Genomic DNA, 11,615 nt, shown 5'->3' on the forward strand with positions numbered 1-11,615 from the left:
CACAATCAGTAAAAACACACCAGTCGTCTACCATGTCTTTAGCCGTTGTTTATTATGTAATAATATGTAGCTCTCGTATTTTGGAATAATGAATAAATATATTAATTTATACACGTGTACGGTTAAGTTTATTTAATATATAGTTACCTAGATAATTGCATTAGTGTACAACAATACAATTATAACATGGCGCAGTCGTTTATGAACCAAATCAAGGATTGATGAGATAATTATAGATATAAATATATAATAGTATAATACCGTCGAAGAAGATGTCGTTGGAATTCAACAGACCGGGAGGTTTGTGCCTGGAAGGTAATATATCGGAAAATTTTAAAATATTCAAACAAGAAATATTAATTTACTTTAAAGCAACAGAGACTGATAAGAAAGATACCGGCGTGCAAGTGGCTAGGTTATTAAATTTATTGGGTCATGATGGACTAAAACTGTATAATACAATCAAAAAAGAAGATCCAGAAACAGTTGATACTATATTAAAGGCATTAGAAATATATTGTATCCCGAAAACAAATGAAATCATTGAGCACTTTAATTTCTTTAATCGCAAACAAGGTGAAGGTGAACAATTTGATATCTGGTACACTGATTTGAAGAAATTAATAAAAGGATGCAACTTTGGTGACGCAGAAGACAAGATGCTAAGAACACAAATAGTTTTGGGTGTTTTTGACAAAGAAACTCAAACAAGATTGCTGAGGGACGATGTAGGGCTAGTTAAAATTGTAGCCTACTGTCAATCAATTGAACGAGCTGAAAGCAACCGACGAATGTTATCTTCAACTAAAGAAGTGGACAAAGTTGTGCATGGAGTTGGATTCAAATCAAAATGGGGAACTGAAGACATAGAAAAAAGAAACAACTCAAAGCAAAGTCAATGGAAAAGGAATAATGCAAATGATCATCAAACGGAGACAACCGAAGATAAAGGTAAGATGGGTAGTCAAATTAATTGTAATAGGTGTGGTCTAAGACATATGTATAGAGAGTGTCCAGCGTATGGCAAAAATTGTAGAAATTGTAGTGGTTTTAATCACTTTGCAATAATGTGCAAAAAGAAAAAACAAGTATATGAGAAAAATATAAAAAAAAAAGCGCAAGAAATTAGAGTTGAAAGTAAAGATGAAGAGGACAGTGTATTTTCAGTTCAATCTATTCATACAGTTTGTTCAATTAAAAATGAGTGGTGTAAAGTATTTAAAGTTAATGGAAAAGAAGTAAATTTTAAGCTAGACAGCGGGGCTGAGGTAAATACATTGTCAGAAAGAGATTGTAAGAAACTGAATTTAATGAAATTAATTAAAAAATCGAATATAGTGTTAGAAGTATACGGAGGTTTTAAAATGAAACCTACTGGTGAGGTAAAAGCAATATTAACATTAGGTGATCAAAAGATAGAAACAGAATTTGTTGTAATAGATAAAATATATGATAGCAAATCTATAATAGGATTACCTATGCTGAAAAAATTTAAACTATTGAAAAATGTCAATGTCATAGATAAGAGTAGAAATGAATCAGATATAAATTATTTTATTGAGAATAATAGGGATATCTTTGAAGGTGTAGGGTGTTTTCCTGATGTTTGCAAATTGACAATGAAAGAAGGGGTGACACCGAAGGCAAGTGTAGCAAGGAGAGTGCCAATAAAAATTAAAGACAAACTGAAATTAAAATTAGAGGAGTTAGTGGAAAAAGAAATAATTGCACCAGCAGATGAGCCAAGTGAGTGGGTCAACAATCTAGTGATAGTACAAAAGCCAGATTTGTCATTAAGAATTTGTTTAGATCCACAGGAATTGAATAAGAGTTTAGTTAGAGACCAATTTTTAGTGCCGACGCTAGAAGAAATTACGCCAAAGCTAATTGGAAGAAAATATTATAGCGTTCTAGACTTGAAAGATGGTTACTATCACATAAAGTTAGACGATAGGTCAAGTAAATATTGTACATTTAGCACACCATTTGGAAATTATAGATTTTTGAGACTGGCGTTTGGGTTGAGTGTAGCGCCAGAGTTATTCATGAAACAGAATGAAAAATATTTTGGGGATATTGAGGGGGTGACAATTTATTTTGATGATATTTGAATTGCAGCAGAGTCATTACACCAACATCAAGTAATCATGAATAAGGTTATTGAGAGAGCTAGACAATATAATATAAGATTTAATGTAACAAAATTACAATATAGTCAGAAAGAAGTAAAATTTATGGGTTTGATATTTAATGAAAAAGGTATGAGTCCTGATGAAGAAAGAATAAAAGTGATAAAACAACTACAGATTCCGCATAATAAAAAAGAATTGCAACAAATTTTAGGAGTTGTAAACTTTCTAAGGCAATTTTTACCTAATTTGTCGGAAATAATAGGGCCAATGAGGGAATTATTGAAAAAAGAGGCATTGTGGAATTGGACAGAGGAACACTCAAAGTCATTGGAGAAAGTAAAAGGTTTGATTAGTGAAAAATCCTTGTTAGTACATTTTGATGCCAAACAACCAGTGCAAATACAGTGTGACGCTTCTAAAAATGCCATTGCTTGTTGTTTGTTACAATCGAATAAACCTGTGTGGTTTGCATCCAGATCATTGACTGAAACGGAGCAATTGTATGCAATAATTGAGAAAGAACTCTTGGCAGTGACATTTGCAGTTAAAAAATTTCATTATTATATTTATGGTCACCATGAGGTAAAGATTTACACAGATCATCAACGATTGGTATCAATAGTAAGAAAAAATTTAGATAAAGTTGAGAATAATAGACTGAAACGGTTAAAATTAAAGTTAATGAATTATAGATATACATTAGAATACTTACCTGGTAAATATATGTACATAGCTGATTTATTAACAAGAAATATAATTCATAAAGAAGAGAATGATGATGCAACATTAAGAGATCTGATACATACAGTAAGAGTCACTGAAATAAGGTATAGTATAGATAAACTTGTTGAATTAAAAATAGAAACAGATAGAGATAGAATATTGAGTCGTGTAAAAGATTATTATTTAAATGGTTGGCCAAATAAATTGAAAGAAGTTGGTGAAATGAATCATTATTATAAAATAAGATCAGACTTAACAGTTGAAGATGAGTTAGTATATTTTGAGAATAGAGTAATAATACCAACAACATTAAGAGATAATATGCTGAAACAGTTACATGACAGTCATCAGGGGGTATGCAAGACAAAAGAATTAGCCAAGCAACATATTTATTGGCCAGGTATAGCATCTGATATTACAAATTTAGTTCTGGCATGTGCAATTTGTAATAAGTATACTAGAAGTAATAAGAGAAATGTATTACTAAACCATGAAATACCTGATGTACCGTTTGACAAAGTTGGAGCTGATATAGCTAGTTATGGAGGAAAGGATTATCTAATCATTGTTGATTACTATTCAAAATGGGTGGAAGTATGTAAGTTGAAGTGGAAAACAGCACAGGAAATAAAAAAAAAGTGTACAAAAATATTTGCTAGATTTGGCATACCTAGTGTGTTTGTAGCGGATAATATGCCATTTAATAGTATACAGTTTAGGGCATTTGCAAAAGAATGGGGAATACAGATAATGAATAGTAGTCCCAACTACCCTGAGAGTAATGGGTTGGCAGAAAAATTTGTAGGTATCATAAAAAAAATGTTGAAGAAGTGTGTCGATACGAATGATAAACTTGAAAATTACCTATTAAGTTATAGAAATACTCCTTTAACGAATATTGGTAAATCACCTGCAAATCTACTACAGAATAGAATTTTAAAAACTAAACTACCCATAGTAGATAGGACCAGTGACGGTGCGACTAAACTGATAAAACAAAGAATGGTTGAAAACCAAAAAACACAAAAAATGTATTTTGATAGGAAAGGTACGGTAGAGGAAACTGTTTATAAGGAGGGAGAAAAGGTATGGATACAGAATAAATTTAATAAAACTTGGAGTGAGGCGAGAATAATAAAAAAATTAGACTTACCAAGATGTTACCTAGTGAAAGATAGTGGTGGTAAAGTATTAAGAAGAAATATAAAGTTTATTAGAAAAAAGAAAACATTAAGTTTAGAATTGGATGAGGAAGAGAATATGGCTGATAAAGAACAAATTGTGAGAGATAATGAAAGTAATAGTAATATGGTGGTGAGGAGATCAAAGAGAACAATTAAAATACCAGAAAGATTTGGATATTAATTGTTATATCTTACTTAAAATTGTTTAATTCATATCTAATAGTGTAATTGTTTAATTTTAGTGGAAAGTATAATGTTAAATAGTTATTGATTTAAAAAAAAAAAAAAAATGTAAATTGTAAAGTCTAAATTGTTTTTAATTGTTAAAAAATATTGTCATATTGTTACTACTTACAAGTAAATTAAATAATTAATAAGGAGGATGTTATGGTATCACTGGTGTTATAGTGATAACAGTTATTATCACAATCAGTAAAAACACACCAGTCGTCTACCATGTCTTTAGCCGTTGTTTATTANGCGTCAACGCAGTCGATCGTTGCGTAAATATTGTCTTTACTAGCATGCGGCGCGATCGCTCCTAGCGCAAGTCACAAACCATTTCTTAAATTCAGCTCCTGTTTACTTAAATAATATTTTTTTTACATGAACCATATAATCTGTTATAGGTACAACATAGCTCGAGTTATATTTATAACCTAATTACTTTTTAAATACATGTAATATAATACATTTTTTAATAAACGTGTTGCGTCTTTTACGTTATAACTTATAAGTTATAGGTGACCAGAAATACTTTACATTGATAATAATAACTTTATTAAACCAGTTTATTATTATAATTTATTAAATAAAAATAAATAAATAAAATATTAATATATCATTTAATATTTTATAAATGGTTGAACATTTATTTGTATTTTAGGTTGTAGGTAGTAGGTACACAAATATATTTTTATGTCTTGTTAATTTGGTTTTGAATGTAGGTGGGCTCTCTTATATCACTTTTCAAAAAACGTTTCCATATAGTGGATCGATAATTTCTGGCAGTAAACATTCTAAATAAAATCTGAAAGAGTAATATTATATTTTAGTTTGAATTATTAAACTTACACTAAATAAAATGTATTTTTTACAGTTTTAATTTGTCGACCATTTTAGTTCTCCAAAATATTTCATCAAACTCTATTTTCTGGGTGTTTGACCAATTTGGAGTATATATCACAAAATAACATAACTTCCTATTTGTTATTCGTAATTGCCCCATTATTTGAAAATAATACTTATGATCTTTTTTAAGTGTTATTTCTTTGTTATTTTCTATAGTGCAATACTGTAACTGATTATAAAATATTATAAATTTAAAATTTAAATTCAAATGTTTTTAGGATTAATGTTTAATTTCATATATATATATGCAATAATATTGTTAATATTAATCACCATTTTCATTTCTATCGCCTCAACTGCATTTAAAGAATCTTTCGCTGCAAACGGACATTTGATTTCCAATATAGCATTTTCACCGACCAATCCATCTGCAATGAACAAATACATATATTGGTACAAATTATTAGTTTAAAATTGTGAAATAAAAAAAAAAATAAAACAATATTACCCGGAGTCGCGGCTAAATAAGGAAATTCCTTGTCACAAAATAGTCCACATATTTACACATGCATATTATAAAGTTTTTCAAAGTGTGCTCGTGCTAAAGGTTCCATTTGAATGCCATAAGTCGTTTGTTTACACGTTGTGTTTGGTTTGTACAATAAGTTGTATACTTTTGTTCGACAACTTGTATTTTTTCTCATCTTGCATATTTCACCAAAATTTGATGCTGTAAGCCTTTTTTTTCTTTCATTATGCCAATCATTACTTAGACTTTGTTCTCTAGTGTTGTATTCTAATTCTTCTGCATTGACTTCGACTAATTGTTTTAAAAATGAATCTTTTTTTAACTTTAAATCGTTATCGCTAATCAAACCGTCTAATGGTTCAGCGAGCCCATAATCTGCGTCTGAACCACTATACTTAATCATTGGCTTTTTTCGTTTTTCACCTTCACAAAAAAGTTTTCTTCTTCTCATGACAGTGTTTTTCCGTATTCTTTAAATGTTGGACATATATCGTTTAGCAATTTTACCTATAAAAGCATTATAAATAATAAGCGAAAGCTAGTATGCAAATAAATTTTAGTTTAACTAATTAAAATTTACCTGGACTGGCGGTTGTTATTTTTTTATGAACTATTCTCAAATAATTGTTTGAATTATATGATAAAATTGCTGCTTCTACTCGGGTTTTATAATTATTTTTTTGTGTATAATTAATGCGTTTTCCACCAACATGCTTATTAATTATACTATTTAATTGTTCACAAGGATTATTGTCGACATTTTCAATTAAACTATCAGCGTTTACGATCAATCTATATACAACATTATTTATACTTGTCATCATTTTAGATTTTTCTGCCAATGGAATAAGATTTATTTCGCCAGATTTTGGCCCCGAACAAAAATAAACAGCACAGTTATTGTGCTGTCCTAGTCTATGGTACGGGCTATTTGAAATATCTTTTCGGAGTTCTGAAATAAAATTTTATAATATACTTTAAAAGTTATTATATTTGTAGATTAGTAGATTTTACATTAAATTACACGGAGAAGTGAAAATTATTACCTACCTGCAATTTTTGTTTGAAATGGTACATCAGATTCGATGTAATGTTTAGTGGCCTTTGTTATATCTGAGCGGAATCGAACAATATTAGTTAAAATATGCTTTCTTATTGAAATAGGATATTCTGTCTGTTTAGCTATAGCTGATAATTTTGTAGTGTAATTTCTAAGTAGGTGATTTTTACATTCAATTTTTTTAACTCTAAAATCATTTCCATACGGCAATACCTCATTTAAACGCTTAGTTACTGAACTATCACCATCACCTATTTTTGGACCATTTTATTATTATTGTTGTTTTTAGTTTCAAATTTTCTAATTTAATTACCTATTAATTTATTGTATTTCAAACCATGCATATTTATACTATTCAAAAATCCTTCCAATATTGTATCAGCTTCCATTGCCGTTGAAGATGCTTTCCAATTTAAGAAACATTGATGATTAGTGGGCTCTATTTTTTTGGTTAAAGCTCGTTGACAAATACAGCAATAACTGTTTCTTATACCAAGAAATAAAACCTTTTTTGTTTTAAAACCAATGATAGTAGCCTAAAATCATACGACAAAAAAAATAACAAAAATACCACCTATAAACATAAAAAAAATGTAATCTTACTGATCCTGAAAACGCATTATATTTGGTTTTATAGCTTCTTTTAGACCATTGGCCATCAGCGATAACAGTGCACATAGGAACCCCGTCTTTGTCCACATTGCCACATTCTATCGCCAATCGCCGTTCTTCTATACCAGCTTGAATAATTTCTTCTAAAGCACTATCTTGAATTGACTGACTAACCGATGACAAATTATTTAAATACCCTACTGATGACAAAAATGGAATTTCAGCTGAGGCGGAAAGTTCAGTAAGCTGTGCATGACCTATTCCTATAGTAAAATTAAAAATATTTAATTTCTAAATTACCGTAGTATAGTTTTTTTAATGATATTTTGATGAAATCCGTACCAACAGCTATACTGCCATTCACTAAGGCTTTATTAATTGGCAAATAATTACAATCTTGTTCATTTTCCGATGTGAACATCGACGTAATACCACACATTTTGCATCGGAATTTAAAAGTTGAGCTATACCCTCTACGTTGCTCAGATATGAACTGCATATTTAAAAAGGAGCATTGCAAAATTGCATGTCGGCTATTTTGAATCTGAGAAAATAAATGACTTATATTCACAATCCTACGTCCTTCAAGAGATCTGTAAAAAGTAAAAAAAAAACGGGAAATTCGAAATTTGAAATCAAAATGTCTAGGTATAAACAAATGAAATATAATTGTATACGAAAAACGATTCTGAGCGGAGACGATTTGTCGGTACTGAACTAAAAATTAATTTGCAAAAAAAAAAATTGACAACGATATATTTTTTATCGATATTTAAAAAAAAAATTTGGAAAAACTGAAAATTTCTTAGGCCTACAATTAGCCAAAAACTTGTCAAATTATTTTTAAATTTTTTTGGTGTATATAAAATGGTTATCTTAACAATTGGTGAAATTTTCAAATATCTGCGATAGTTTATTTTTGAATAACATCAAAATAAGAAATTAGTGCATGGAAAAAACGGGGTAACATACAATGTCTTACTTCAAACGCTCATAAAAATTTAGTTTGACTTTCCGGTAAAAATGTTTTTTGTTAGAATGGTAGAAAAACTTATGGAGAATCTCATGTTAAATTTTCAAATCTTAGACACAAACCAAAAAGATTTTATGAACTTTTCAATAAAAAAAAAGGTAGGTAAACTGTACAGGATTTATTAAATTTGAATTCAACGATAAATCATTGCATACGAAAAACGATTCTGAGCGAAGACGGTTCATCAGCCAATATTATCTAAATATATTTAAGGTTATAAAAGTAATTTATTTTACCACGAGACACGAGTAATACAGTACCTAGGTTGAATTAATTTTTTAAAAACTTTGAGTTTTTAAATGTCATTGTGTTTTTAAAACGATAACACACTTTAAGAGTTTCAAGTATGTGCACTCGTATCTTTAATATTTTTTTAACTGATATCAAAACAACTCATGAGAAACCATATATTACATTTTCAAGCTTTTCGAGACAGTGAAAAATTTTTCAATAGATAATCATAGAAAAAAATCTAAAAAAATCGAACATTTTCCATGCCAAATTTGATCTTAACACTTGTATATAAAACGACCATTTTAATATATTTTTCAGATTATTTTGTTAAATTATCTACTAACTTCAAAAGAACCTTGTTTTAAATTTTCAATCCTTAGTTTTAAAAATTGATCATTTGATAAATTATTTAGTACAAAATAATTTGCACATTTTCGAGAATTTGATGAATTTTGACAACATTTGAACTTTAAATGCTTATAAAATAAAATCTTGCCAATATTTTTTTTTAATTTTTATACTACTATTAGAATAAGTTTTGAGGAATCTTGTATTAAATTTTCAAGTGTTTTGACTGAACCAAAAAAATTTTATCGATATTTAAAAAAAAAAAAACAAAAAAGTCAAAATTACTTTTACCTACAACTTGCGCAAAATAATTCAAAAAATTTTCAAAATTTCGTGGTATATTAAAGTTACAAATATAAACATTTGGTGAAAATTTCAAGTACCTACGTTCATTATTTTTTGTTTTACGCGAAAAGACAAAATCAATTTTTCCGAAAATTGGCTGTGCGTAAAAATTCCCGTTTTTTCCTTAATTTTTTGTTAGTTTTTCCCGCCGCGTTAAAAAACTGTTGAGAAATTTTTACTTTTGACCCCCCAAAGTACCGACTAGATTCACTTTCCCACCAGAAAAGTTGCTGTTCGAAGAAATCGAAGCATTTTAACTGCCCCAAAACGTGATGACAGACAAAAAAAAACACACATCATTGTAAAATCAATACATTCATCGCTACGCTCAGAATCTAAAACTGCGAAATTTCGTGATTTTTACGTATTTTTTCAAATTTCCAACTTTAGAGGCTGAACAATCAAATAATTTTTTGATTTTAACTTAAAACAAGTTATGAAAAATCTTAAATTTTTATCGACTGTATATATAAACGTTTGGTGATAATGTCATGTCTCTACGGATTTTTTTTTGTTACACCAAAAATAAAAATCGATTTTTCCAAAAAAAGTGTATTGCGTAAAAATATCCATTTTTTTTTGTTTTTGCCACTGCGTTTAAAAAGTATTGAAAATTTTTTTCTTTTGACTCCCAAAGAATTTTAAAATTCACACGTAAAATAACGATTTACTTTCAAATGCTTTTAGATATAAATTAAAAAATAAAATATCCTAGACTGACAAATTGTCTCCATTTTTTTTGTATACAATGATACCAATCATAAATGCATTGAAATTTAACACATCCATTATAGTGACCTACATACAATTTTAATGTATTTAATTATGTATTATTTATTCCCTTGTGGTATATCTGATGTTTCGTGAATCGATTGTAATACATGGTCGGTTACTTGTGTTTCATGTTTACTAAAAAATAAATGAACTTGTTTTAATTAAACATTTGATTTTTTATTTGAAATATATAAATTGGTTAATTAACCTCGACGTCGACGGTGAGCTCCAAATAAAAGGTTGTGTTTCGTAGTTAACTCTAGTATCATTGTCTTCGACATGAAAAATTAAATTTGACTCACTAAAATGTAATCATTATTTTCAGAAAACAATTATAAGTATTATAATGTATTTATAATAGAATGATATATACTCGAAGTTCGAAGATTCTGGAATTGTATCTAAATTTTCCGTTGCAGGATTTTCACTATTCTCAGACATGCCATCTAATACATTATTTGGTAGCAGTAACAGTCCTTCACTGAAATAGTTACTTCTATCAATCATTTAAATATAACAAAAACTACTATACCTTTCAGTATCTAAAGTACTAAAATAAGTTATTATCGGATTGTTATTAATTAAATTTCATATTTACGTTTTTTTTAGTCTCGTATTCATACGTTGTTTTAGTTTACTAATCATACGTTTTCTAACTGCCTTATTTCCAGTGGAACGTTTTTTTGTACGTAGTTTTTTGGGCGACATTGTAAATAGTAGACAGTGGCCACCAACAATTTAAATACAAAATAAATTACACACAAATGCACCAAAACAAACTGATCAGTGGGAAGTTATCGCCGATCGGATCTTGCAATACGCAATAGTATTACTGGATAGTAATGTCACTTCATATTCATAATATCTAAATAATAAATATCTAAACTATTCCTGGAAATTATTATGGGCGCGCAAAATAAGCGATAACGAAAGCGCGTGGCGCGGCTCAGATACAGCCGATACGGGCAATTATAATATTTTGTCATAATTAGTTATTTATAATTAGTTTGTAGTGGTGGGGGACATCGTGTTCGCTGTCGCAACGACTGCGTGACCGCGGACCACAGGCACTAGGTGGCACCACATTACGGCCAAAAATATTTTAATAAAATTGAAATCTTTACGTAAAAACTATTTCACGCGGGAAAGAACCGAGAAGGCTAGAGTCATAACTAAGAAACAAAATTTTCACCACATAAGGAGGAGAACTGTGGCTGTGAAATATCGTTTTTATTTTTTCGATATCAGAAGTACAAAAAAAGTTATTCAAGTTTCAAAAACATAAAAAAAATGGATTTTTAAACAATAAGAACTTTTTTTGTATAAGTGATATTGTAACAATCTGACTACGCTCGTTTGATGGTGTTGGAAATAAATGAACAAGAGTTTGACTTTTCTTTATAATTTGAATACTTTTTATTTAATTAACACAAAACACAATAAATTTACTAAGTCCAAATGACTATTTAAAATAATGAAGACTAGCGAGATGTGACTTAATATCCTAGCTCCTAGCTCTTCGTTGATGTTAGTTCGCCTAGTTCGGTGTCACTGGTCCGTCTAGCTCGGT

The 11,615-nt window shown here is 29.2% G+C and overlaps 3 protein-coding genes across 3 annotated transcripts; 2 read left to right on the top strand and 1 right to left on the bottom strand.

Moving 5' to 3' along the window:
* Positions 1 to 272: 272 nt before the first annotated feature.
* On the top strand, positions 273 to 2,111 carry LOC111027971 (uncharacterized protein K02A2.6-like). The gene has a single exon (XM_022306489.1). The coding sequence runs from the start codon at positions 273 to 275 to the stop codon at positions 2,109 to 2,111; it is 1,839 nt and encodes a 612-aa protein (XP_022162181.1).
* A 36-nt stretch (positions 2,112 to 2,147) lies between these two features.
* On the top strand, positions 2,148 to 4,220 carry LOC111027972 (uncharacterized protein K02A2.6-like). Its single transcript, XM_022306490.1, has one exon. It carries the CDS (start codon positions 2,148 to 2,150, stop codon positions 4,218 to 4,220), a length of 2,073 nt encoding a protein of 690 aa, XP_022162182.1.
* Positions 4,221 to 5,460: 1,240 nt separating this feature from the next.
* Positions 5,461 to 6,132, bottom strand: LOC111027973. The gene is made up of 2 exons (XM_022306491.1): positions 5,619 to 6,132; positions 5,461 to 5,538 (listed from the first exon to the last, which is right to left on the bottom strand). Exon 1 carries the CDS (start codon positions 6,088 to 6,090, stop codon positions 5,671 to 5,673), a length of 420 nt encoding a protein of 139 aa, XP_022162183.1. The 5' UTR covers positions 6,091 to 6,132; the 3' UTR covers positions 5,461 to 5,538; positions 5,619 to 5,670.
* Positions 6,133 to 11,615: the final 5,483 nt, after the last annotated feature.

Source organism: Myzus persicae, unplaced genomic scaffold (genome assembly GCF_001856785.1).
Source record: "Myzus persicae strain clone G006 unplaced genomic scaffold, MPER_G0061.0, whole genome shotgun sequence".
Taxonomy (NCBI): Eukaryota; Metazoa; Arthropoda; class Insecta; order Hemiptera; family Aphididae; genus Myzus; species Myzus persicae.

What these genes read in the sequence shown, in the direction of transcription:
- LOC111027971 (XM_022306489.1), top strand. Translation starts at nt 273, where the DNA reads ATGTCGTTGGAATTCAACAGACCGGGAGGTTTGTGCCTGGAAGGTAAT.
- LOC111027972 (XM_022306490.1), top strand. Translation starts at nt 2,148, where the DNA reads ATGAATAAGGTTATTGAGAGAGCTAGACAATATAATATAAGATTTAAT.
- LOC111027973 (XM_022306491.1), bottom strand. Translation starts at nt 6,090, where the DNA reads ATGAGAAGAAGAAAACTTTTTTGTGAAGGTGAAAAACGAAAAAAGCCA.